This window comes from Corticium candelabrum, chromosome 1 (assembly GCF_963422355.1).
Source record: "Corticium candelabrum chromosome 1, ooCorCand1.1, whole genome shotgun sequence".
NCBI classification, from domain to species: Eukaryota; Metazoa; Porifera; class Homoscleromorpha; order Homosclerophorida; family Plakinidae; genus Corticium; species Corticium candelabrum.
In genome coordinates this window covers 15,873,588-15,900,935 of record NC_085085.1, presented here as the reverse complement: position 1 = coordinate 15,900,935, position 27,348 = coordinate 15,873,588, and the positions used below count along the sequence as shown (strand labels likewise).

The following is a 27,348-nucleotide window of genomic DNA, read 5'->3' as shown; positions in this document are numbered from 1 at the left end:
AGTGTGAAGGTGTGCACCCCTTATTTCAATCTTTGTCTCTAAAGCTGGATAAATTGATTGCTGTTTGCACTTGCCCTGGTCATAGCTTTGTACTCTATTTGAATGATGCATGTCCATGTTAAATTTGGGGCTTCAATCAGTAAGACTTATGAGAGCAGCAGCCTTGGTTGCATAATGTTGAAAATCTCTTTTTCTAGAGTCAGCGGCACATGACACATTTGAAGGTTAGTACAAACAAAGCCTCTCATTCAACCAGAAGTACAAACAGTCCCTACAACCTGTCATAAACACCTTGCTCGGTTGTGTCCAGATTCATAATTTACCTGTTCAGACAATGCCAGTTGCAACAAATGACCAGATTGAGAAACTGTGACTGGTGTTGATGCAAGCCTGCTTCTTCCTGGCAGTTCCAGGAAATACTTTTTTTGAGATTAAAAAAAGCTGTCCTCATTGTAAGATAGGTGGTCCTACAACACAGTTACTATTGAAGATAACATTTCTGCTAAAATCAAGCCATTTCCTAATCCTGTTCCTTCTGGAGATGGCTTGCGATTTAATAAAATGCATGAAACTACAACCAGCCTTGCCACAACAGCACGCAAGATGAATGCCTCACCTATAGTTGTGGGAGATGTAACTCTGAAAAAAAGAAACTTTCAAAACACTGTGAAACGTGTGAATTTCAACAAGCCTCAGTGTGTTTGCCTCTGAGAAGTTGTCTCTAGAGTAAAGTGATAAGTTTCATTGTGGAATCCCAGAACTACCATATAGGAACTTATGTATTTACATACCACAAAGAGGGTGCAATACTGCCAAAACTGTTGGAACTCACATTCGATTTAGTTCTGAAACTGTTCAAACTGATTCTGACAGTTCCGTCCAACGAGATGAATCAGCTAGAACTGACGGAACTGACACACATCATTTCTGCTAGTCTTGGAAGAGTGATCACAAACTATTTGCAGACAGCAGTACTAATAGTTTGGTGCACTCTATTGCTCCATTTGAGGAAGATTGGCATCTATCACAAGGTCAACAAAAGGTGCCATTAGCAGAAGTCGCTCTGGTAGTCGATGAATGGTAGCTGATGAAGCCGTAGTAGGCATTGACATTGTTTCAGTTAGCAGTTCCAGTTCACAAGCAGATTTTTCGTAGTTCTGGTTCTGTCAGTTCCAACAGTTGCGACACACCCTCACTTTCAGTTCTAGAACTGCAAATCGAGAGTGCCCAGGAACTCTGCCAAATAAAGCATATGTAATTAACTTTAAAAGGCATATGTTAGTGATTCCCAATATGCTGTATGTCACTGAGTGTAATGGCTGTATATTGAAACTTCAGAAACACCTCTGTATTGCAAATTCCTTATCTACTTTTGTAGAGTATTACCTAGTCTTACTGACTCTTTTTAGCAATTCCTTGCCACAATTAGAACTTCTCAACAGCTACCTTCCTGTTTCCATCCAAGTTTATCATCTCAGTAGAAAGCTGTGTGTTTAAAGAATACATTGAAAAGCCAGGTTCTCAAACTCATAATCTTGTGTTAACTACCAAAACTTTAACAAAGGTACACCCACACACAATTACTGCAAAGTACCCAATGCTAACCAAAAATAGACCAGTTCCCATACACACTCTCCATTTAAGAATTAGACAATTACCTCTCTCACTATATGCATTACTAGTAATGATACATATTTGTTAGTTAATCATGAGAAACCATCAGGCTATTCAATACAAGTGTAAATATTGTATCACATTACAACAACAAATAATAATGTACACACATCAATCAATATGTTGTCTATCAAAAAAACCATCATAAAGCCACAAAGAAAATTTACTGTCACTAAACCATTACCCAAAGAAGGTAGTCAACCAAAAAACCAAGTGACAACTACAAACATTGTTTCAATAATCTGGTTACACTTAAAGGAACAAAAAAGAGAGTGAGATCAAAGTAGATCTCCCGTCTATCAAGTGTCCTTGTGACAAATCAGAATACACAATGCAACTCCAGTTGGTATCCAACTCTTTAATTAATTAACCAACACACTTTGACAACTCCTCCAGGGGGTACAAGCTATCAGAAATAACAACACTAAAATGTACAAAGTTGTTTAATTAATTCATTGAAAAGGATCTACCGAAAGTTAAAATACCATCTGCAACTAAGCTCAGCATAACAGAACAATAGACCATATCAGCCCACATGTTGATCAGTCCAAATTGGACGTTCTTTAGAACAACAGTACAAGATGTGCTGAACTCAGGAGACCCCTTTCTTTATGCCTACTATAATTACAATCATCAGATAAGACAAACAATATACCACACACAAGGATGGGACATCACAACCTGTGATTAATAAAAAAGAAGGCTGGATGCATGGATGAACTTTCAGTAAAATGATAGTCTACAAACCTAATTAGTTAGTAGTTGAGCAGTACTGTACAACGTTGACGCAAACTGTTAATTAAAAAGTAAAGGGTATGCATCTCATGCATGATGAATAAAGCTTTGCTACTTAGCAGCCTTTGTTGTATTGTTTGCCTACTTGTGTCTAGCCTAACAACCTAAAACATTATTGAATCCCTGCAACAGCCACAACAATGTCTCAAAGAAGCGTTGGGATAAAACAATTGGAAAGTTTTATGTAGTTATCAAAATGTGATGCTATCAAAGTAGATAACGTGACTCCCATAAAGCACGTGACTGGGATTCCTGCACGCCAAAGGCTCATGCACAGCACTTGTCTGCATAATGGACACGAATAGAATTCGAGTTTGATTCGACACGTGACAGCTACCGCCCACGTAGCTGTCAAGCTGATTCTGACCTGTCTGCTGAAATCTTCTACAAACTCGTTGTTCCGTCGTTGTGGAAGCTGAGAGAAAGACAACAAGTCAGACTACACGTGTCCACCGTGTCTAGCTCTAAAGTACAAGCAATACATTGAATACTGTCATAGTGGAGCTTCCTCAATCGTTGGTGATTCGCCCCATCCAAATGCCTTTTCCGGGCGGCCGGAGTGTCAACGAAAGACTTGTCACAATAGTCACAATAATATCGGCGCCCCATTTTGGATAGCGTGCGCTAATAGTACTGACCATCACGTGGTTTAATTAATTAATTGAAAAGAGCATTCGCGATTTCCAATACAGGGATGTTAATTATAACTACCAATCAGTCAACGTCACTTTCAACCACAAATAAAAAAGCAGCACGGTAAAATTTCTACACTACGGGCACGTAGTGCATGCATCACTTTTAGCCATCTCGTGTGGTTCGACCCACATTATTTGTGGAACTACACACCCTCTAGCCCTTTGATCATGAAGAACCCGCATGTGTAAATGACGGTTTGACCTTTGTCGTCCAGATCGGACGATTGTCGCCAATGATACGTTCGTCTCTAATCACTCGTGTCTGCGTATAGATACGCTTGAAACATTACGTACGTCTCTGGGAAAACGGTCAACTGCTCTTCGATTAATTCTCCTCGCACCCGCAAGATAAACAATTTGTCTACTTTGCCCGACTACAATTGTTTGAGTGAAAACGTAAATGCTGGGCGTTTCATAATGACATTATGTTAGCACGTGCACGTGGTGAATACGTGTCAGATTGAAAGGCAGAATTGAAGTTAGAATAAGCTGTTTTAATCGACTAAATGCAATGCGGACGAACCTTCTCAATAGCCTTTGCTTCAAACGTGTAGTTACCATTCAAAGTGGTGACTTTCAACGAAGTAAATTAATTAATGGATAAGAATCCGGGCCAGCGCGGCTGGAGGTCTTTATTCGTGCACGCCTACTCTCTAACTCATAATCAGCTGCACAGCCGGTCAGAGGTCAGTTGCAGCAGAACATTCATCTCTAACTGGTTGCAAGATGAAGCTTGCTTATTTTCTCCTGATCTCTGTCTTCAGCTACTGGATCGAGTGCAAACATCTAGAGATTAAATCAACTGAAGAAACGGTAATGACAAAAGAACGTAACTGTTCAGCGGCTGACAGTTCAGAGGAAGTGACAACCAAGCAACACGGAAGCCGACATGAACCTGCTATTAGTAATACAAATGTCTTCTACTGGAGAATAAATTAGGAAGACTGTTCTTGAATGATTACAGATCATCAGGAGCTAATGACAGGGAATGACACAAGAAGTGGTAAAATAACAAGTTTTCACCACGCAAGAGCAAAGAAAGGTAAGCACCAAATGGTTGAATGTTCCTGAATAGATTATAGCCATGCATATCATGTTCATCATCATTAAATAGATTCTAATACTGTTCAACAAACTGTTATGGTCGGTGGCATCTACTTTCCCAGTTACCCCCTAGCACCTGTTAACATCTCTTACCATGCCCACCATGCAAATAATTGACAAGCATGTTAAATGTTGGGAAGTTGCAATGCTTTTCAGTCTTGTCTTAGCTATATCAATGAGATTATGCTTTAGCTTTATCAAACCTTGTTTCTCTTGCAGACTGTTCACTGCATTGTAAGAACAAAACAGAGCTACTTCAAACTAGTGAAGATTTAGTCTGTCAACGAAAGTACACAGCAGGTATGTAAGAACTGGCATCACTTTAATTAAAAACCAATTGAGAGGATTAGACCACCTACATGTACACTCAGTATAATGCATTTGCCTAGTTCCTGCTATGTCACAATGTGTAACTCAATATACAATTTTCCCAACGTTATCACCATTTTGCTGTGCTTATTTGTAGGACTGCTTCTGAGAATAACAAGCAAAACTGCCACAGGCTACACAGCCAGTGTTACAGAAATCATTACTCCTTGCTCAATTAAAGTTCACCCAGGAGAGACCATCAATATCACTTTGCCTGAAATGGAGATCTCACAGTGTCCCTGTCCTCATCTGCAACCAAACAAGTCTTATCTGGTGGCAGGCTACACTGATTCCAAAAAAGAAACCTTAATTCTCAACTCCAGAACATTCCATGTCCATATCAATATGCAATTAATAAGTCAAAACCAACCTAGAAGACAGTACATTTTGGCCAGACTTGAAAAGATGAGGCGGCACCACTATCGAATGAAAAAGATGCTTACCAACATGTTTTCCTACAAATGTCCAACCCCAACTGTACCGCCAACTCCAAATTCAACCCCAACTCCCATACAACACGACAATTAATAATTATTAAAACAAGGTGACTAACTAAGTCTTTTTCTACGCTACGATGAAACAAAGAGGCATCCTTGTTGAACACTTAGATGACTAGGTAGAGCAGCTTACTGAAAGCGTAGATAATTAGAGGTGATATTTAATATACATGTACTAATAAAGTCTACATTGAAAATCTACGGGTAGTAGCAGAAATTTGGGTGTCAAAGCATAAAGGTAGCTTATCTCTTGTTTATGTATAACATCAAATCACCAGATCATGACTATCCCTCATTCTTAAGAACATTACAGAAGAGAATAAACTCATGCTACTGCACACAGTTCTTACAGTATCTGCTATCTCTCCAAAGGACTCACAGCAAATGGAATTGTCTGGGTTCTGTTAGCTGAATACCTTCCTTCTGCAACCCTTCCAGGAATGCCTTTACCTAAAACCACAATGAAAGTCTCATCATTTGTGCACAATGAGAAGCCATTTTGGAAGTACTTTCTGACTAATTCGATCAGACTTGGATCTTTCCCACCAGACACGAGTCATACCAAACTCTTTCATTCTATGTGCCATTACTTGGCCAATGTTTCTAGAAGCTGAAACATCACAAGTTTTATAGAGATGCTTGGCAATTGCAAATTCTCTGGTTGAAGCTTGAACAACAGTTTGACCAGTCCGATGATTCACAACAGCAGAAGTATGTTTATTGGTAAGAATCAACTTTAGTCTGAGAGCAACAACGACACATCATCATCATAATGGAAGAGCACGGTTATCTCAGGTAAGCCACTACACATGCATAATATTGATCTTCATACATTGAAATAAGTCAATCTCGGTATCACAAGTTATTCCTAAATATGAAACTTAAAGAGCTAACCAAGCAAACAATGACCTGTGATAATAATCGCTTCGCGACCTCTCAGTCTCGAAGCCTCTCGTCTTTTGTTCCAGTCCCAACAATTCCAAGTTGCGAGGATTCCTATTCTTGTAGTGTCTGACATACGGGCAAACAGAGCTAGGCTCACCTGATAACCTTCTTCTAACTACAACATATAATAATCTTCCTAGCGTAGCACTAGAAGAGCTCAAACGGTCAACTAGAGCTGCCATTTAGTATACGGGATATCCGCTGTAAACGTGACGGTTATGCATAGCTAACAAACGTCGTTTACATCAAGAGAACATCACCGCAAAAACTAAGGTAACACAGCAAACTTGTTTATGCAAATCATACTAGATGTGCAAAGTTAGCTGCAAGTGCCTTCCGGAGCCGCTAGGGTGACCAAACCACCTCCTGAGATGATACATGCATGTTTCATCACTTTTCCACCAGATGCCGAGGAAGATGGATTCCAGAAGGAAATTGAAACCTGTTCACCAGGCACGCCTGCCAGCTCCACTTGGATCTCTATGTTAGTTGTAGCAATCGAAATGATCCTCTGTTGAGACACTGGAACAAATTTATCAAGTTCACCCAAGAGAAACCATCCATTTTCCAACATAGGTGCAATGTGCCACAGACCAAAGTCTGCTCGACCACATACTGGCAACTTGATCGGATGAGACTGATCAAACGGTATTGGATTTGAAGACATGTTGTGAGGGTAGGCAACCCAGGATGTGGGAGATTGTGTCGGAGGATGAAAATCCAGTAGATCATTAGGTGAAAAAGAAAATTCTGATACAAGATCTGCAGCAAACACATGGTGCCAATGAAGACCAGATACCTGTATCCAAAAAGTCTCTCATAATGACACGCACAGATTAATTAAAGAATATGTGTAATAATTGTTACTTGGCTATGTGTTGTCCACACTTCTCCAGATGGTCCACCTGAGCCAAATGCTCTCTGTATAAATGACCTGTCAATGGTCCTCATTGGTTTAGTCGGCTTCAGTATTTGTCCATCTAATGTACTGATAATATAGACAATCTAATTAGTTTTACAATTTGAGACTGAAGTCTCGGTCTATAATCTAACCATGTCTGCATGACAATGGTTTTGTCGACGGCATCAATGTGGTCGCTAGGACCAACTGGCCCGGTAGAATATGTGGCAACGACTGCTTGAAGAAGTGGATATGGTTCCTGATGAGTTGAATGGCAACCTGCTGGCTGAGTTGAATTAGTAAAAAAGTTCTAAAACATATCATTCAATATAGGAAACACACAGTGTTGTTTAGTAATGCTTACATCTTTGAATGGTGCCAAGCCAACAGCATGATTCAAAATGCTTGTGTCACCAATCCTCCACTGAGTATTTCCAGCAGTGTAGTCGTTGCTGGCTCTTGTCTGTGTAACTGCAGGAACTTCCAGACTTTGTAGAAGGTGCCTTGGATAGGGCATACAATACCTGTTAATCAACAACGGACAACTTGTAAGAATTGCATTTCTTCGATTAAACGGTGCTTTTGAATAAACGCCGCCCTCGTTTAAACGCCGTACTTGAGATAAACACCGCCCAAAATAGACACCTCATTTCATTAGCCCAAATATAGGAATACCAGTTTACTGACCGACAAGTGTGTCCACCTATAGCCTGGCTGGTTTTGAACTGGATCATTAATCATTTTGCAATCTTTGTGTGGAATCAGCTTTACGCGTAATAACTTTTGTAAGAATTATTTAGTTGGACTAAATATGGACAGATTTTTCTATATAACTTTCCCAATTAGCTGTCTTAAGACTGCAGCATGAATGTACGTGCTAGATGCCTCCTATACAACTATTCTTATTAAATAAACACAGGCTTTAGAAGTACCACGAAAGTAACACTTCGGCGTTTATTCAAAGAAGGACGGTTTTATGGTACAAAATACACGCCTACTGGATAGTGAGACCATATTTTTGAGCTGCTTGACCCATTTGCCTAAGCCACATGCGACCAAGAGTGGCATTCTCCTGCAACCAAAAAAATTGGATTATTGCAGCATTGATCAAGCTTTAAAATAGCGACATTGTGATAATTACTAATTAATTTACTACTAGAATCTGCCAACCTGCAACGCCTTTAGTGTATTGAACTCGGTATCAAGCCAGTCTTGTTCATAAACAAACAGATTCCATTCGCGTTTTGAAGATGATATTAGGTAATCCCAAAACTCTGCAGAAACTGGTAGTGCAGCATTAGATTCCACAATAAAGTCAAACTGGCCACCGTTCTAAACACTGATTACTTTAGTCATGAATAAAACCATGTTTTTCTCAGACTCTGTATTATTCATATACTTCATAGATTGCAACAAATACAATGTTGCTACATTTCTAAATTTGATCATGTCTATTTGTTTATCTGTTTTAATTTCCTGTGCCAGTTTGTCTGTTTCTGTGCTTGTTTGTCTGTCTGTCCATTCACCTGCTTGTTATACCATCAACCTTTCTGTCTGTCTCTTAATTGAAGCATTGACACAACACATTTCTCAATTCAAGCTACACTGTTTGATCACATTTTCAAAGCACTTTGAATTATAGCATGTCTAATTACAATCCAACCTGTTTTGCATAGTCAGTGTTTGTAGACCTATGAGAATAGGTGCTTACTTCAATACAAACACTAAAATTTACATTGCAGGTTAATACCAGTATCTGTTGTGAGCAAATATAGGCCAACTAGTCATGTTGTGAAGATACTCAATTCCACGAGGAAAAACGTCAGGCATAGCAGTCCAGTTCTTCACACCATTGGCATTGCCTTTAAAATACCACCAAGAATCAATCTGTGTGCAAAGACCGATTAGCTCGACGCCAAAATGTGGTAAAAAATTACAACAGCTGTACGTGTACCTGCAAGTATCGAAATGGCAAGCCAACATCGTCAGCATAGTTCTTTACTGCAATAAGAGTGTTCTCATAATTGTCCTTGTCGGAATCGTAATAGTAACATGCACCATTGTCTGTCCAGTACCTTGACAACGATTCAAACATATCTATATGTACAACATTACACGTTGAAATAGATCTACCCAACATAGTTGATAGAAAAATCAGCTTGACGAAAAGAATCATCTTTTCCATAGCGAAGCATCATTAGCTTTCCCCAGTTCTCCATGGCTGCATTTGTTCCGGCTCCAACATAGAATACTGTCTCATAATGAAATTCTAAGGGAATCTGTCATTTGACAATTAAAAACACACGGACTACAGTAATAAGACAACACATTCAAATTTTGGTACTAATTCTTACCTGGGTGATTGATCCTAACAATCCAAACCCTAAGTAATTATGTCCATTCATTCCCTTCCACACACCCTGTGATGCTGCCATGAATTGACTGGCTGGTGACATGACGACAGCAGTCTTAGTCTTTCTATCAAATACAACCAGAGGAAAACCTCCAGGACCACCACCAGGAATCAATTCAGCATTGCTCCAGTCACCAACACTGACGTGTGCTGCCACTGCAGTTGAACAAAGTAGTTCATTCATGCAAGAACACAAACCATGCAGATTAATTAATTAATTAATTAACACCATAACCATATCATGCAAGTGTGCACAGTCACTTAATTAAACATTTAACCTATGAACGCGCATGCAGTCTTTAATGCTTGGCAAAATTAATTAAATGTGGTAAATCTGTGACACAGTTGTTGTTCCCTGTGCCTAGATTTTAGTAGGTAGCAATGCAAAGTAGTACACCAGCCTGCAAGTGTTAATTGACTGCATTGTACACTTTGATGCAACCAGCGACTGTATTGGTACTAGAGTATGGAGTGTATGGCTGTAGCGGGCTATCAAGCACTAAACCACGCCTTCTAGTCTTATTCATTCTAGTTGATGAATCTAACTGCATCTACTTACCGTTATCTGAATATGTGAGGTATCCTTTTTGATCTTTTTCTACGCCATTTATATTGACAGTTGGAAAGCTGCTCATCAGTGGCCCGCCTACAGACGTGTTTACGGCACCATCTGGGTAAATTTGTTCAAACGCGACTGCAGGCACTTCAAGATACTCCTTGTACACAGTGTAAAACATTACGCCTCCTTTAGCTTTCCACGTTAGCTCTGTCGCAGAGAGCCGTCCCCAAGCGTCATATCCATTGTAAACACGGTGAGTTTGAAGAGTTAGACTGCCGTCTTCAGTAGATGCCCAGGCACCATTAAGGTGTACAGCGACGGGTCCGCTAGTGAACCAAGTCGTTTGGTCGATTGATACTGTGAATGCCCCACTGGTTGCCTCAACGGCAAGTTGAACGCTGGATACATTGGTTTCTAGAGCCACTTCCTGGTGGAGAAGTACTAGAAACATTAAAACAACGGAGCACCGCATAGTGGACATGCAGGGTCTACGCGTCACGAGCTAAACGTTCACGTGATATAAACGTGAGCCCACATTGGCGTCTGGCACTATCTGGGGTACAGTACACCGTACAGTGTGTACTGTGCAGTGTGCTGATGCCTAAGTTAAATAATTTTATTAGAGTAAATGCACGGCGCGCGCTGCCGGTGTGGGTCCTCCCGCTAGGGTATATCTAGAGCTATATCAGCTAGGGAAACTCATGTAAGTAAATTGATCATGACAAAACTACTTCACGCATGCATGCGTACAGCTCTAGATGTCAACTAGATCTTTGTCTCTTGAAAATGCTAGACACAATACTGTCAAGTACTACATTCATTGCTCTATGCCTACAAGTAGTCTCTAGTTAGGCAACACAAAATTATTATGCACAAGGTTAATCCCATAGAAATATACCATCTAGCTAGATACAGAGCAAAGTACTGTAATGTCAATCATTGTTGCTCTCTAGACTCGTAGAATCAATCTAAATACAGTTGCGTTGAAGCAGTATTTCAAAAGTTGCTTGTAGAGTAGTCTACTGTAGTACTTTGGCCAGTCACCGTACGTACTATCTATTATATAGTCTACAGGGAAGTACAAGACAGTACAACGTATAAACGGGATTATCCGGGTTACTTTGTGCGCAGCCGTAGTAGACGTGGATCCGCACCGTTTGGGAGTCTGAAGTGGCTATGGGGGATCCAGAACGGGAAACCATTGTGAGGCGGAAACTACCCGATTTGGTCAAGTCAGTGCGCATTACAGATCTGTTGGACCATCTCATTACTGACAATCTCATCGATGCAGAAGAGTACGAGATGTTGTCTAGTATCGTAGAGCACAAAAGCCAGCAAAAAGCCATTAGGAAACTGTTCGTCTGTATCCTTCCTCGAAAGCCTCCTGGATCGTTTTTACGTGTGCTATCCGTACTAGAGAGGATTTCAGAGCTGAAGTTCGTCGCTGAGATGCTGAAAGGAACACGTACAGTAGCATTAGTCAGACAGACGGCTGTAGTTGCAGCAGAACGCTGGAGCGTAGACAAGTTTACTGCACCTCCTGTTGCAAGTGAAATCAAAGTGAGATGCCTTGAGCAGAAACTCTTGAGTAAACTGTCGGACTTGTTGGATCCGCTGTCACGGACGGACCTAGACTGGCGTATGCGGAATTGGGGGTAGATTACTCGGAGGAGTTGTTTCCTGCTTCAGATGCGGAGCTGTACAATATGCAGTATGGGAAGCAAAATGGAAGTCCAACAGAAGCTCTCTTGCGTGATTTGGGTGTCAAGACTAAAGCTACAGCTCAATACCTATTTGACGTTTTCAAGCGAATGAAGTTTGAGAGTGGTTTGGAGCTGCTGCACACTTACTTTACAGGTAGGGTCAATGTCTTTACAAAGTGCAAGGTTATAATTAAAGTTAATGAGTTTGACTGTTAGAACGTGATGAAAAAGAGTGGACCACAGAAATCCATGAACAGAATTCTAAGGCAATACTACGAGTGGGTCTCTTTCTAACAGTCATTTTGTGAGTTGTTGCTACAAACTGTTGTAAATTGTAGGTATCACTGAACAGACCTAATGCTCATGATGTTGTACCAAGGACACAAGACATTGAGGTCATTTCACAAATGTTTATCAAGCTACAGCAGTCAAATGAACAAGATGTTGCAGAGGCCTTACTGTATGCATTTTTGACTGGGCCACCTGCATGTGGGAAGACCGAGTTAGGTAGACAATATGTAGAATATGTAGAAAAGCAATGGAAGGAACAAAACTCTCGTCAGCACATGATAGGTGTACTGAAGGCAGGATCGGTAGAAGAATTTGACACGAGTCTTCAGGAACTAGCTCAACATATAGGATGTCCTCGAGCAGTAGATGTTGCAGTAAATATAACTGATGTTAACCGAAGGCTCAAGATTTTGGCTGATAATATAAAACATCGTATGAAGATGTTCAAGAAATGGCTATTGGTTATTGACAACCTAACGAGGTCAACAGATAAATTATTGTCAGGCTACTGGCCTGAACCAGGCAGTGATGACTGGCAAAAAGGCATGATCTTGGTAACTACGAGTGACAGAAGTGTGGTGCCTCGTGGCAATCCTAAAGTAGACGAAATAAAGTTGAGCTACAGTCTCACACCAAGTGAATCTGTTGATCTACTATGTTGCATTTCAAAATGTGAGAATGAAGATGGTGCTCTTCAGTTAGCAGCTAAACTTGATTACAACCCTCTTTCTCTTGCTAGTGCAGGACTGCATGTTAGAGAAACAAGAAAGTCATGGCGTGAGTATATAGATTGCTTGAGTGAAAACATTCAGGCAGACAGTGAAGTATATTTGGCTGAGAAAAATAGGACATATCCTCACACACTTCAAGCTGCTATCTGGGCTGCCTTGAAGAAAATGACAGAATCAAATGAACGACTAAAGTTTGCTTTGCAAATGATTTCAGTTTGTTGTCAACAACATTCACTTCCTGTCTCTGCTGTTCTTGTATTTTTAAATATTCTTTATGGTAGCTCATCACAAGTAGACAAGCTCACAATGAGAAACTGCAGTCTTATTCTATTCTCCAATGTTGATAATATCCACGTACACGCTTCCACTCATGTTGCTTTGATTCAGATGTGGGGAAGTGATCCAGACAAAAACTCCTGGAAATTAGCTGCACTTGAGGCACCCCTTGCAGAAAGCAAGAGAGTAGAAGATGATTCTGACAGAACACATGCCAGATCTGTTCAACTCTTACTCCTTCCTCACATGTTGCACATACTACAACAACCTTCATGCAGCGGGACAAATCAAGAGGTTATTGCAGAAGCTTGGATGTTGTGTTCCAGTGGAATTGATGCTCTTGGTGGCCTATGTAGAGTTGGAAAGTGGCTAAACACAAGAAATATGCTTTGTCAACAAAAGAAATGTCTTGAAACTGCTTTGGGTTTGTATAAGTGTGTACTTCCTGTGCAAAGGGTGCAATTAGTAGAGTGCTATCTCCAGTTGGCTGATGTCTTTGATGGCCTGTATCAACAAGACAAAGCTCTTTGCATGCTGAATTGACGGTTAAGGAAGCTAATTTAGCAGGAGAAACTTGTAAACTTCTAAGAGCTAAGGCAAGGAAGAAACTGGCAAGCATATGCATAGATAAAGGAAACATTGGTCGAGCCATACACCTGCTTGAGGAAAGTAAAAACATGTATGTCGATTTGTGTGGATACGAAACTATTTATGTGGCTTCTGTGTTAACAAGCCTTGGTCGTGCATATCACGATATTGGACAAAATGATCACTCCAAGAGACTCTATGAAGAGTCAATGAAAATATGTGCACACATTACTGAAACAGAAGGACTAATGTTTTACTTTACCTCACTTTTGGCTCAAACCTTTGCTAGTCTTGGCCGAGCATATTTGGAGCCTGGTTATGTTGATACCGAGAAAGCTTTGTAATGATGTTTGCAACAGAGCCTCAGAATGCGACGACACATTTATGGACACGATCATCCTATCTCAGCTATGACTCTTACTGCAAGTAGTAGAGCTTACTTGGTCAATCAACAGCCACTTGTTGCTGAACTCCAGTTACGGGAAGCACTTTGCATTCAACAGCTAACATTGCCTGAGAATCATTCAGACAAGGCTATTACATTAAATGTATTGGGTAACGTTGCACAACAAAGAGGCAATTTACAAGAAGCAGTTTCCCTCCTTGATTACAGCCTCGAGATTCGCACCGCAGTCTTTAATTCTGATCACCAGGATATTGGATATTGTAAACATGATCTTGCCATGGCTTTACTTCGGAGCGGCAGAGCTGACTGTGCAATACCATTGCTTCAAGATGCTCTTCGCATAAAATGTCAGAAATTTGGTAATCATCATATTGAAGTTGCTATCACATATGGCTGTCTTGCTGAAGCATACAAAGCTATAGGAGATTGCAAACAGTCTAAAACATACCTAGACAACCGTACTGAGATTATGAACCAGTAAACTGATACTCAGCTTTTACTAGAAATAGAAAGCTACTACAATTTGTAGTGTGTAAACACTGATTCCTCTAGTTAGTGTACAAACTATTGTATGTATTGTTGTTGAAAGACGTATTGTACAAATTAGGACTACTGTACTGTACTACTCTAGATAATGCAGCATTGTTTACTATAGTTAGCACAACTTGTTCTGTCATGCCTCTATTTAGATTCTGCAGTTGAATTAGGAAAAAGAGTGCTTTGTCAACATCCTGCTCTAAAACCCGATAGAGTGCTTCTTACTGTACCCAAACAGTTATACGGTTTATCATATGAACGTGTGTAAAGGTGGTCTTTCAAACCATACAGCGGGCGTGTGTGTCTGTCATAGATAATCTAGTGCTACATCACAGTGACCTGTACATATAGCAAGGGGTGTTCTATGGGCGCTAGGCAGCGCGGGTAAACACGACTTACACAAATTAGAGGCAGAAATATGTATACAAATACAATACAATAGAATGCGCTATAGTTTTCGTATCATAAAACTGTCTAAATACGTCTGGTGGCCAGGTAACATTGGTATGTATATAAACAGACAACAAAGTACGTGCTATTGGAAATTCTAGTACACTGTCTCTCACATGATGGCATTTTCACGTGCGATCCATGTCATTATCTAATTAAAATTACCCGAGGCCCGGATATCTGGGCTAAGGATGTAGTCGTCGTCTGACCAACAGCCGTACAACCATACAGAACGACCGTATTTATACAGATACAAATGAAGCTATTCCGACCACTAGGCGAGAGAGAAGTGGTGTCATTACAGACCACTAGCTATATAGACGAATGTGATGTCAGCCTAGGGCTCCACCTCTCTTTGTTTGGTAGCTGCTACTAGACGAGAATTCGGTTCATCCTCTACACATGGTGTTCAGTCCTTTGCTTTACATACGGGTTTAGCACATAGAAACAACGCCTAGTCTACATTTGCACGTGCATGTTTACCCACCAACAACCAGGCGCTCGAAGTTGCTGGATTCAGGCGCCATGCGGTACGTGTTTAGGAAGTATGTCGCGGGAAAAGGGACGCGAGACTACTGTACCTGACTTGTAACATTTTGCTTGTTCCACAGTGTTTCTGCATAGTGGTTCTGCAGTCTGACAGCTTGAACGTCGGTGTGCGTGACTGAGCGCCACGGTGTAGTTGCAAAAATCACTTTTATTGTGTCGTCTTCAACATAAATTTGGCGCTTCATGGGAATTTGCGAAGTGGAACGTGCACTAATTGTCCATGACAACGCGTCTGTTTGTCGGACGAAGCGACTGACCTGTAAGTATGCAAGTCTGGAGACGTTTGCACTTTGTTTAGCTAGACGAATGCATTGGAGACCTCTAGCTGAGATGAGTGAGTTGGGCTAAAACGTCAGTGTATGCAAATAATTATCACGTGATGAGACACGTGATTACATACACCGGCCGAGGGATTACCACTGGAATGTGCTTCTCTATTCATTAGTAGGGATACTTCATATTAAGAAATCCAGAGTGAATTAGCCGATCTCAACGCTAGGTCTAAGTGAGCCATCGGATGCATATGTCAAGAGATCACGTCGTTGCTCCAATCAGTAATGCCGCACCCAGCAATTCATATCTAGATAACTGGAGGCACAGTTAAACAAGGAAGTTGTTACTCTTGTCTAGCTAAATTAATTAATTAATTAAAATTAAAAAATTAATTAATTAAAGTAGACTACCACTGAAACCTAACACACCCTGCGCAGGCATGTCAAGGATTGCAAGAGCAATATCATGCAGAGATCACGATACCTTACTAATTAATGGATTTGTTTAAGATGTACAGAAAGTTCTCTAGACAATGGCATATGCTCTATATTGTTTGGCGTACTAAATGTGCACTAGAACAGCACTCAAAGACCAGATACCAGCCTCTGGCGCGCGCTCGACAAGACTTCGCGAACGTGGAAGTTACACTTTGACCCATCGTTGGTATGTGCATATTTAGTGATTGCATTGAGTAGCAGTTTCACACGGCGTTTGCTTGCAAGTTGTGAATCGCCCAGGTAAGGGTAAATTGTGTGGTTAATTAGTTAAAAGTGTCAATTGCGGCTAAAAAAGTTAGTAGTGTTCTAGTCATCAAAGAAGCGACCAAAAATACGAGAATGCCTCCAGATAGTAGGCTGTTCGGCCTTTCCACGCTTACCTTCTAATCCCAAGAATGTGTTTTAATGGTAGGGAAGAGACAACAACCAAAAAGGGGATTTCGGAAACATACTTGGCTATCTAGACGCGGCCTACGCCCTATAGACGCCAACGCAGGTGCATGCATGGGTCTAGAATGCAGTTTCTAACTAGTATAGGGGTCTCGGCTTGCAAGACTGTAGCCTATTAGCCATGTTGCCAATCTGAACTCTATTTCTAGCTGCTATACATGCAAAGATGTGCAGAGAGCTGTGATCACATGAACTTGCTCGTCTAATTATTGAGCGGCTACTAGACTTGAGCTTGACTGCATTGCACTACGGCACAGCGTTTGTGCCTGGTAGTCGCAGAAACAACATACGCTAGATTTTCGGTGCAAAAAACCGGCCGATAAGTTATAAGATATGTGACATCCGGCAGAGCTAGACATGCACAATAAAAAAGCTGCAAGGCGTCACTCGGCATTTCTGTCCTGAAAACTGTAGTTAAACAGTACATAGCGTGTGATATCCAAATAGAGGCGAGTACTAAAAAATTAGCTAGAGTTCTAGCTGGAGCGCATTTCTCTCCACCTAATCCGCGGTCGAGCTCGATCGACCAAACTCCACAAACTAATCCAGTGGGACGGTGGATTAGTTTGTGGAGTCAGGATGAGCTCGACCGTACTAGCTAGGTTGTGGAGCTAGATAGAAATCCGGAAGAGGTCCACTCAAGTCTCGACCGGATTAGGTCGTGGAGACTAGAGAAATGCGCCCCTGGTAATTACACGACGTTGCAACTCGTTTACCATATTTCAGCTTGTAGCGAGTTCTGGGATTATTTTCTGGTTTTTCCAGTGCTTCGAAGCTAGACAATGGATGATGAAGTAACACGTACAGAAATTCGTGACGTGGCAAAGAAAGACAATGTACAAAGCAACTGGGAAGATCTGGCAGCTGAGCTTGATCCTGACATGTTCACCGTGGCAAAAATTGAAAACATGAAAACAGAAATTTCGAAGCCATCCGGGCAAACAAGAAAAATGCTTGAAGACTGGCACAACAATCTAGCTAGCCAAGCTACCCGACGTAAATTAATCAACGCTCTTTGCGAACGTGGCTGTAGAGCTGACGCTGAACGTGTATTCGGACGCGCATCAGTAGAATCGGTGAACCCCGCTGATCATCCTGATATTGGCAAACGGTCAGAGTCTGGTACGTATGCACAATAGTTAATTTCAATGTCAAATGTGTCATATATAGATATGCATATAGATTATTTATCTTATTTAGGCCGGTCTATTCCCCAACGATCTACCGGTACACTAAAACGAGGTGAGCTTTGTTTCTATTAAAACGAGCTGCGCTGACGTATTTTACACGTTTCTAACAATTTAATTAAGAAATTAATTAATTAGGTAGTGCAAAAGCAAAAAGGACGAGTTTGAAGATAAATGTTCTAGAATGTCCAAATGACACACTGAGCGCTTTCACACACAGTTAACTAGGGGTAGCTAACTCGGGCTATCTTTGGGCTAGTCGTGTGAACGCAAGTTCAGTAACCACAAGTTAACGCGATTTAAGACTGGGTTAAGGCTAGGATTTACGATAACCCTGTGGTTCCCAGTATAGGGCTCTAACTAAGCGGAGACACGCCATAATATCTGCAAAGACACGCCCTAGAAATCGATCGCGGCAAGTCAAAATTGCTTCTCCTTCTCGTGTTCCACCACTAAAAGTAACCCCGTGTGTGAAAGCGCTCAATACGTATGCAGTGGGATTTTCTGTGCACTACCATGATGTAGATCATCTTTATGAAGAGACTCTAGACGCACAAGGCCTGTTCACATTCATAATTTTCAGCTTCCTCTGAGTGCACGGAAAGGGCTAGCTAGCTATATCTAGCTAGACTAGAGCCCATGGCAGTTAAACGTCCACGTAGGCTACGGTAGCCTCTAGATGTTGTTTTTGTTGTTTGCATTTTCGTTCGTATTTGATACAGGAAAAATGTTAGACGTTGTAATTGTCACGGCTGATGACGTTGAGTTCGATTCTGTCAAGAAAGTCTTAATGAAAAAATTTGGATGCAAATTCTCTCCTTTCCAAATAAAGAAATCAGAGACAGCAACAAAAGTGCCACTCTTTGGTGGTACGTCCACCCAGCTGAAGTTTTCAGACAATTCAAATAGTCAGTACAATGTGCAAGTCGGTCTATTTAAACTTTTGGAAAGAGGTGGCGTAGGAGTCTCTCAGTTTTTGGAAGCAGTAAGAGTTGGTGTGAAGGAGACAAACCAAGTATCAAAACGTGGCTGTTTGGTTATGGCTGGAATATGCGCTGGAAACCCTGATACAGTACAGATGGGCTCTGTCATGACACCGCCTTCGATATCAAGAGAAAGCACAGAAAGCGACGACAACACACCATGGATATCGCCAGATTCCAAGATCAAACTAAAGCTTGACGTTCGCGCAGCTATTGGTGCAGCTCATCCGCGTAATGATGCTAATGAATATGAATGGCTCGATAAGTATTTGCCGGAAGAGTACAAAAGCACGCCTTCACCATTACATCTTCAAGACGCCATTCTTGACAAGTTGAATAGAGTCTGTTACAAACCGATGAGTGTTACCGAAATTGCTGATTACATAGTGCAATTGCATCAATGGTCATCAGAAGGCATCTCATTCTGCAACAAAATGGTGAAGGAGACTCTTCGTACGCTCGAAAAGTGTGAATCCGTTAGTAAAATAACTTTTAGAATCGGCGAAGATAAGTACATTTTGAAATCACTTCCAAATTTGCCACAATCGAATCCCGAACTCCCAAAAGTGAAGGTCATTGACCGCCAGATGAAATTAGAAGATTTTGCTCGTGTTGGCTCGACATTTGATGATTGGACCAAGAGGAAACGTAACCTACGTCTTGGTACAGGTAAAACAACAGATGCGGACGAGATGGAGGGATACGAGTTTCTCCGCTTTACAGACAAACACTTGGATATGTTGAATGTGTGGTTTGTTAAAGTGGTTACCAGCTACGCCACTGAAAAATCCACACTGAAATATTATGAAGAATATGGAAGTTGTCTTGCAACAGCATTCCTCTTGAAAGTGTTAGAAACAAATGCAGAACTAATTTTTGCTGTAGAGAACAATCAACATGAACTTCGTTTGTGTCAGCAATAATGGTCAATTTGTTTGTGTTGATAATGTTAATAATTGTATTAAATTTGTTCATTTCTGAAAGTTGATACCTACCCTTGTCATAGTCTCGCGTAGCCAGACCCTTCCCGCCTACGTGAGCCCTTGTCAGCACCATTTTAGATTATAATTAATTAAGGCAAAATAGCATTTTAGTTCATACCATCCATTTAGAGCACTATCTGTATTTATGGCCTCCTCCTTGGCTTTGTGTGCAAGACAGCAATTGTTTCTTAGAAAAAACAACCTGATATCAAAGCCACATTTCCATATCATCATTAGCTAATGCAAACTTAACAAATTCTTGTGTGCTTGTTAATGCTCCCTAACCAAGTGTATATGATCATTGTATGCAAGTAATAGATATGCTAAGAAGCATAAACTGCCAAGAGAAACGTGCTGCAGTAAGTCTCTTCTTGTTAGATTTGGTTGTAAGATCATACACTATTATGAGGACTGTAGCTTCAATCAATTGTCACCATGGTAATTATGATGAGGTGATTTAGAACAAACAGCAAGTCCAGTTTCCAGTTACCTGCCGATCGTCGCGTACAATATAAACTTCAATCCAACGATTATAATTTAATTAAGATGTATCTACTCACCAGTGCAACTGTCACTGCACTGAAGTATCCTTTTCCTTTTGTTTCCTTTGCCATCTTGTTTCTAATGGATCAAATCCATGATGAGGATCACCAAACAGTGCCCATTGAGGTGTCTTGGCCATGTAGTCAGTTGTGCTAAACGGTTTCTTCCCTCCAGACATCTCATACTCACTTAGCTACAAGTCAAGACTCTTTAGTGTCTCAAGCAGCATTACACCTATTTCACTTACCAATTTGTGAAACTTGGAATAATCTATCCATGTGTGCCATTGTCCTTCAATAAAGAGCTGCATATGACAGATTCATAAGAAAATGACTGTAATAGAAAGTCATCATTTCAGTAAATGTTGTACCCTTTTGTGAGCTATCAAAACACAGTTAGAGTGCTCATGTTCACAAGCGATCTCGTAGTCAGGTAACAAATCGGCAAGCTTCTGGACAAAAGATACTACCTGGTTACAAACCAAGCATCAGCAAAAGTGTACTCACACTACAGCAATATGATTTAAAGTGACCTCTTGATGCCATGGAACATTCTTCATAGTGAGGGAAGATGCTTTAGAGTCTCCACAATAAGTGACACCCTATTACACAGCAAGCACACCGATTGAGACATCAGCTAAACATGTGTATGACTAAAGACTACCTTCACTTCTATAAAATCTGGCATACCACGAAAGATAAGTTCAGCATAAGCTTCCAACTCTTCAGTGTTCCATGCTTTAACCAAAGTCAAACGATACACTGTCCTTTGACCCTGTATATAAGAATGGGTTATTTGTGTATTATATTGTGTAGAAATGGCATCACAAACAGTACCTTCTCCTTCAAAGCAGACAAACTATCAAGAAATCTGTCCCAGAAATCTCTGAAAAGTGGTCTGTCAATCCGTTTGAGACTATCCTTTGTACTAGCATCAACACTAACATACAGTTGAGTGACAGGGCATAAATTCCTACAAAGAATTACAGCAAACGTTGCATGTAGAATTCTACACTTTTACACTAAACCAAACTGCCAACTTTATGGAATCTGGAAACTGAGCATTGGTAACCAAGAATGTAGATATATGCTTGCTATGAAGCAATGACACAAGCTCATTTATTCTTGGATACATAATAGGTTCACCTGTAAATGATCAAGTATTCCAGTGATCTAATAACGGATGAAATAATGAACTTGTACAGTATACGTACCAACCAATGACAGAGCACAGTGTTTTACTATCATTCCTTCATCAAATCGATCCTTCTTCACTCCAGGAACTCCTATAGAGAGTACAGCAAATCTCAGCCTACTTCTTTCTGTAGATGCTAGATTTAGTCAATACAGTACATCCTTGATTATCCGGACCTCTCTGGAGACAGGTTAGAAGTCCAGATAATTGAGTGTCCGGATAATCAAAAGTTGATAAATATCACGATTCATCTAATTTTCCTCCACTGTGCAAGGTCACACTCTGTTTCGACACTTACTGTACATTCATGTCACTAGAAGAGTCATCAACAGCTTCCTATTTACTGTATTAGATTATTACGTTCTCTGTTATGTATTCTCTCATTTGTGAAAGGCTGTACCTACAGCGTATTAGTACAAAGTGAAATAAATTATAGTGCCTTTATCCGGAAACGCAAAAGTCCGGGGCACAGAATTTGTCCGGATAATCGAAAGTCCGGATAATCAAGGTTGTACTGCAGAGGAAAGTCATCTTCTGTCATCTGTCCACCTGCTTAATGTCTGTCTCTTGTTTTTGTCTACTTGCCTTCCTATTCTTCATTCAGCAATTCAATTAATCTTGCCTCTAAACTGCTTGATCATTTGGTAGTGGTTATTTAATGCTCCATGAAGTATTGCTTCTGGACTGTCCATCTTCCAACGCCACTCCGTGCCCACAGGATTAGTATGATGCCGCCAACAAAAAACACATTTGTTGGCACATGCAAGACTAGGTGTAGTTTCCATACATCTGTGACTTTCGATCCCATAAAAAGTATGCTTGTAACAACCCCCACGTCCTCGCAACATAGACTACAATCATGACAATGGTTAGATAGATAGAAAGAAAGTTGAACTCGTGATAAAGTACACCTTAGTCCATCTGCACATTTTTACTCCCGAGTGAGATCCAATGAGCCTATATCCTATAGTAAAGGTGAGCATCTAAGTCCAGTTATGTAATGTTAAAAGGCTCAATAACCTTGTTTGCCAAGACTTTGCCGTAGAGCCGGTGTGATCATTTCCCGAACACTAACTGAGTTCTCACCACCTATCACAGAAACTACACTCGAAAAGACTGTGGCAATAGACTGACTGTACTGCTTACTACTCTCTTGTCCTTCTTCATCAGCTCCCTACGTATAAGACTTATCAGTACCCGATGATCCAGTATTGATACAGCCACTGTTTCGATCTACTTGCCTTGTTTCTCTTCATCTCATCCATTACATTTCCCATATCTTCCAAGTCCACCAGTGCTTCTATGGAGTCATTCTGATCACCTTCAGCATCTTCGTCATTGCATTCATCTACCACATCGCCAATAGCCTCGTGTACATCCTGTAAGGAGAAAGAAGTAACACTACGTAAATAGATCACCAGCATGCAGTTTTTGTTAGTTAAAATACTACAAGAGTGCATATAAAACAGTGGTGGTCATCAAATTTCAAAAGTGTAAATGAAAATCTAATGTCCAGTTATGTATAAAGACAGAGTGTACAAAATGTCCCTCTACCTTGCTTTGTTTCTTGTGCTCATTCAAACTAATAGTAGTAACATTTCTCCATTGCTCACTTCCAGATACTAACAATGCTGACAGCAGTTTGTCCTTCCAAGCTGCAAAGTCTTGCTCAACACCTTCATTAATTAAAAATTACATTTTAACAAAGTTAATGACATAAGCAACGTGCAAACAAATTAACTAATGTTAGTCTTAAAGTAAGTTTAATACAACTGACCTCCGTGAACACTGGATGCCACATTGTTATCACCAAGACCCAATGCCACAACTCTCTTGGCAGAAAGCACACTGAACCATTCATCTAAGTTCTTAGCAACCTAAATACCAGCTCTGATAAGTTTCAATTAAAGAACTGTTTGTTGACTATCTGCACAAACTTTGTTGTAATTGCTTTCATACAACGAGTTACCCAAACCAAACACAGCATAATGCATTCCATCCAGCAAAGACTTATGCATACGAAAATCTGCAACCGCTTCTCCTAGCCATTTACAAAACCAGGAAGCATCATCAGTTGATTGGCCATCAGTGTAGGTAGCCACGATAAACAAACATAAGTGATCACCGTGTACCTGAAAAGAGCTTTATGTGTTCCATATTATCATAAATGTCAACTATGTTTTTACCTCTGCTGGTAAGCAATCTTCTGGATCATAATCACTAATTCTAAAAATTTCCACTGACCAATTATGTCCTTGAAAGACTTCACACAGATGCTCAGCCAAACTCTATAGAAATATTATCTCTATACAGTGACAGTTGTAGTCATATCACACCTCCCAACTTAGCATAAAAATACTAAAAAAGGTTGATGTCATGAGCTGCTGGCTATAAACAATTTGTCAGCTGTAGAAAACTCCTTGAATCACTGCAAGATAATGAGGTGAGTACCAACTCAAGCATGCAAAGGATCAAAAACCCCATATTGCCTTCACATGAACTCAAATTCTCAAAGCTGGCTCCCAGATTTAATTCTAATAAAGTGCAAATAATTTATTTGTAGACACATACTGCATTAAGTAATCGATTGATTAGATTGACTACTTTATAGAAGTAATTAATTAATTAATTTAGATTCCTTCGCCATTATTCTGGAATTCATGAACATAGCTTCTTGATTTTCTGTATTATGATTAGTATATCAATTTTTTCAATCCTGATTAGTACAGAATGATATCTAAACGCTTAATAGTTAAGGACCGATTGTCTCACCTTGGCAGTTCCTGTCTGTGTAGCATAGATGATTCTAACAGAACGTTTCTTTATTTCTTCAACTCTCGAAAAGTCATTGCATAACTTCACATTTGCATGAACATCAGAACGAGACCGGCTGTGATGTTTTCGTTGTCTATTCTGCCACAATATAATCAGGGGGAGCAATACACCTAAAACCACTGACAGTGCCAACACTGTCGACGTTGTTGTAAACCACAAACTAATTTCTGACAAAAAGACAACCTTTTACAATTTTATTGCTTTCTCTACAGTCCACACGTACTGTACCTGAACTCACAGCCATTGCAGATAGGTTATGAAGAGCCCGGATAACTGAAAGCCTCGGATTCCTTGCTGTACGTCAAAGTCTCACCCATCTGCAACACGTGCGCCGACACGTGCATGCAAGAAATATAAAGTTTTGATGCAGCCGCTAGTACAAAAATAGTGCATGCCCTCAGAAGCTTCGAGATCGACGTCACGTGTAGCAAAGGAGCCAGCAAATAGATTCAGTCAAACCAATTGCCGGTCCACATTCTCTGCCCTAGCTCTATCATTCAACGAAGCCATCCACGCTCGTTTGGAAAACAGAGACAATGAAAACAACAGGTACCAACGTTTCATGCAGCAGTTCAAACCAATCCATCCAACCTTTTCATTTAATTAATTGTATAATTTGTCATCTCAATTCAACAGGTAATTGCAACAGAGTGACACTAGCCTATCTGACAGCACTAATTCCATTAGTAGCAATGAAAACCACAAGAAAATAGCACATCGACCTTACAAATAGAATGTCGTACTAAAGTTTAGTTTGTTTCAGCACGCAATTCAAGCACTGGCTCATTTGCACGTTGTTCGTCATGTTTTAAGGATGAAAGTCCATGTGACATCAATAGTACAACGCCCTACGACAACCACACTATCGTGCAATGTAGCAAAGCTGATGAAGTCTGTTTTACTCAATCTTTCCTCACACCGACTTCCAATCCGAATATATTTGCTATCGTGCGTGGGTGCGACACCGTGCCACCAACCGGATCCCTCTGCAGCCTTGAAACAGTCCTCGGTCACCAATTCATCTCATGCCACTGCTACTGTCGACAGCCAATTTGCAGTATCCTTACAAATTCTTGTCAGTCAAATGCAGTTGATCTACAATCTACGTAGCTATATTGTTCATAAATATTTACAGCGGACGCTGAGATTCAAGGTTGTTTGGGACCCACGGTGCTGACATCCCAAGTCCCTACTCCTTCTATGAGTCTAGCTACAAACGGATCCGGACATGGCGAAACATCGAATTTGACACCGACGGTAAAATCAATGCAACCATCTGGTACGTAAAATCGTGAAATTAAATTAGAAATAAACTGTTTAATTAATTTTGCGTCTGTCTGTTTGTTAAGGTGCCAAGACCCCCTGGAACACCATGTTTAATAATATAGCCATGAAACTTGGAGTCACTCTACTTCTGCAAGCATACCTCCTGATTTGATTGCGCGTGACTTAGTCTCCTAAGAGAATTTCTTGTGTACTGTACTAAATATCAGCTTACTAGACTTTAATTAAATATCCAAGGTACGAGGTTGTGTTGATAAAATCTAAGCTTACAGTAGTCGATCTATATTTAAAACAATGCGTCAGATTGTCACAAGAGACTGTTGTTAGTTAATTAAAGCAAAAATTATTGTAATTGACATCAAATCTGTGACACTGCTATCCAGCTCTTGAAATTCTTGCAAGTCTCATTTCATATCAGTAAAATTGTTTACAAGATTCTTAATTGCAATGCTGTTGTATATCATAAACTAAACAGTCACTACACTCGTAAATTTTTTTCCAGTCACTTGATCAAGTTTCAATCATCAAGAATCAAATTCTCTGCACCTACCTCCAGGTGTAGTCCCTGTGTGTTGGTTGATTTTCTCAGAGTATACTGACTCCACACCATTATTTGAAGCAAAGATACCACCAACGGTATTCCACACAAAATAAGAAACATGACATTCCCCAGCTCAGATGCACTTCCTACAACAAAATGTACCAGTACTTGCTACACCAGAAACTCATACCACGTTCACACTACAGACTTCAGAACCGTGCCAGGTATACTAGAAATTAATCTAGATGGCCATCAAAATAAGGCTTTGATCAAGTGTTTTTAGTAAAGTATAGTAACGGCAATCTTGAAAAAAATTTATTTGGTCCGACTCAGTTCTGAAGTTTCTAGTGTCAATGAAAACCAAAGCCATCCAAATATAATTTGTAATCACTGCACTGTAGAAACTATACACTATTGATACCCGTGTTAGCTGACAGATTCACTGCTTGATCTCCAAGAGTTAAGCCTTGATTCTAGATAAAATACAGATAAAGAACACAACTACAAAATTAGTTTTACACATTATACTCTGTAGCCATATGACGACAGAATTCTAACAACAATCATTGGAGCCAGAGACTGCGCTGGTTTTGTAAACAGTGCATTCGTTCCAAATACTGTTGATGATATTGGCGAACTAAAATTAAGCAGGTATTAAGTGAGCTAATTTCAGACTTCACAATCGGTAAGCATACCTACGCTTGTGTGTGATTCTATCTGCATCAATTATGTCTGACAAAGGCAACACAAACAGTGAAAACACTGCTTCTGGCACCGTCCTGTAATACAAAATAACACGTCTCAATACAAAAGACTGTTACATGTATTGTTACATGTATTTCATATTTGAAACAAACACATGATATACACATACACATATAAAGTATAAATTCAAACCAAACCACAGCATCAAGACCAGACCAGCAAACAAACAGGCACATACAACAGTAAACCCTACCGATCAAGAAAGAAGAATAGCACCAGTAAAAAGACATGTGATGATCCCATTATGTACATAAATGATGCTAAGAAAAGCTACAAGACACACAGTATCACTCATTTATGGGTTTAAACTTGCAGCTTGTGAAGAAAACA

General features: G+C 40.3%; 8 protein-coding genes and 1 long non-coding RNA gene across 11 annotated transcripts in view; 5 read left to right on the top strand and 4 right to left on the bottom strand.

The window, feature by feature from the left end:
• Positions 1-3,865: 3,865 nt before the first annotated feature.
• LOC134180371 (uncharacterized) lies at positions 3,866-5,463 on the top strand. Its single transcript, XM_062647521.1, has 4 exons — positions 3,866-4,068; positions 4,129-4,206; positions 4,488-4,568; positions 4,735-5,463. Exons 1-4 carry the CDS (start codon positions 3,891-3,893, stop codon positions 5,163-5,165), a joined length of 768 nt encoding a protein of 255 aa, XP_062503505.1. The 5' UTR covers positions 3,866-3,890; the 3' UTR covers positions 5,166-5,463.
• LOC134180381 (large ribosomal subunit protein uL18m-like) lies at positions 4,747-6,381 on the bottom strand. The gene is made up of 5 exons (XM_062647533.1): positions 6,044-6,381; positions 5,644-5,875; positions 5,514-5,584; positions 4,943-5,007; positions 4,747-4,886 (listed from the first exon to the last, which is right to left on the bottom strand). Exons 1-4 carry the CDS (start codon positions 6,259-6,261, stop codon positions 4,989-4,991), a joined length of 540 nt encoding a protein of 179 aa, XP_062503517.1. The 5' UTR covers positions 6,262-6,381; the 3' UTR covers positions 4,747-4,886; positions 4,943-4,988.
• LOC134180364 (uncharacterized) lies at positions 6,296-10,443 on the bottom strand. Its single transcript, XM_062647512.1, has 12 exons — positions 9,953-10,443; positions 9,335-9,549; positions 9,114-9,259; positions 8,935-9,055; positions 8,731-8,867; positions 8,644-8,671; positions 8,151-8,312; positions 7,979-8,052; positions 7,345-7,504; positions 7,133-7,290; positions 6,947-7,067; positions 6,296-6,878 (listed from the first exon to the last, which is right to left on the bottom strand). The coding sequence occupies exons 1-12, from the start codon at positions 10,431-10,433 to the stop codon at positions 6,399-6,401; spliced, it is 2,283 nt and encodes a 760-aa protein (XP_062503496.1). The 5' UTR covers positions 10,434-10,443; the 3' UTR covers positions 6,296-6,398.
• A 1,186-nt stretch (positions 10,444-11,629) lies between these two features.
• LOC134182268 (uncharacterized) lies at positions 11,630-13,504 on the top strand. Its single transcript, XM_062649667.1, has 3 exons — positions 11,630-11,809; positions 11,872-11,933; positions 11,994-13,504. Exons 1-3 carry the CDS (start codon positions 11,659-11,661, stop codon positions 13,494-13,496), a joined length of 1,716 nt encoding a protein of 571 aa, XP_062505651.1. The 5' UTR covers positions 11,630-11,658; the 3' UTR covers positions 13,497-13,504.
• Positions 13,505-13,515: 11 nt separating this feature from the next.
• Positions 13,516-14,925, top strand: LOC134182279 (nephrocystin-3-like). The gene has a single exon (XM_062649678.1). The coding sequence runs from the start codon at positions 13,910-13,912 to the stop codon at positions 14,426-14,428; it is 519 nt and encodes a 172-aa protein (XP_062505662.1). The 5' UTR covers positions 13,516-13,909; the 3' UTR covers positions 14,429-14,925.
• Positions 14,926-18,617: 3,692 nt separating this feature from the next.
• Positions 18,618-19,796, top strand: LOC134176781 (uncharacterized). The gene has a single exon (XM_062643443.1). The coding sequence runs from the start codon at positions 18,618-18,620 to the stop codon at positions 19,794-19,796; it is 1,179 nt and encodes a 392-aa protein (XP_062499427.1).
• A 165-nt stretch (positions 19,797-19,961) lies between these two features.
• Positions 19,962-24,683, bottom strand: LOC134179061 (S-adenosyl-L-methionine-dependent tRNA 4-demethylwyosine synthase TYW1-like). Its single transcript, XM_062645967.1, has 20 exons — positions 24,657-24,683; positions 24,366-24,595; positions 23,780-23,881; positions 23,531-23,725; positions 23,371-23,470; positions 23,148-23,269; positions 22,831-22,972; positions 22,740-22,763; positions 22,614-22,682; positions 22,505-22,557; positions 22,216-22,444; positions 21,613-21,684; positions 21,439-21,544; positions 21,236-21,371; positions 21,063-21,173; positions 20,932-21,000; positions 20,770-20,868; positions 20,647-20,703; positions 20,417-20,592; positions 19,962-20,346 (listed from the first exon to the last, which is right to left on the bottom strand). Exons 1-19 carry the CDS (start codon positions 24,670-24,672, stop codon positions 20,428-20,430), a joined length of 2,097 nt encoding a protein of 698 aa, XP_062501951.1. The 5' UTR covers positions 24,673-24,683; the 3' UTR covers positions 19,962-20,346; positions 20,417-20,427.
• Positions 24,684-25,375: 692 nt separating this feature from the next.
• LOC134178509 (uncharacterized) lies at positions 25,376-25,943 on the top strand. The gene is made up of 3 exons (XR_009969630.1): positions 25,376-25,503; positions 25,564-25,707; positions 25,778-25,943. It is a non-coding gene; the product is annotated as an uncharacterized LOC134178509 (long non-coding RNA).
• An 83-nt stretch (positions 25,944-26,026) lies between these two features.
• LOC134182290 (transmembrane protein 180-like) overlaps positions 26,027-27,348 on the bottom strand; it is a 5,254-nt gene continuing 3,932 nt past the window's right edge. For 2 of the 3 annotated variants that reach the window (XM_062649688.1, XM_062649695.1), the window contains 5 exons: positions 27,212-27,288; positions 26,949-27,032; positions 26,782-26,890; positions 26,675-26,726; positions 26,027-26,399 (listed from right to left, as the gene is read on the bottom strand). In XM_062649688.1, the coding sequence (XP_062505672.1) occupies positions 26,230-26,399; positions 26,675-26,726; positions 26,782-26,890; positions 26,949-27,032; positions 27,212-27,288 (492 nt within the window). In that variant the 3' untranslated portion in view covers positions 26,027-26,229. Of the gene's footprint in view, positions 26,400-26,674; positions 26,727-26,781; positions 26,891-26,948; positions 27,033-27,211; positions 27,289-27,348 lie in introns of those variants that run through there. The other variant, XM_062649702.1, reaches the window with a different exon arrangement.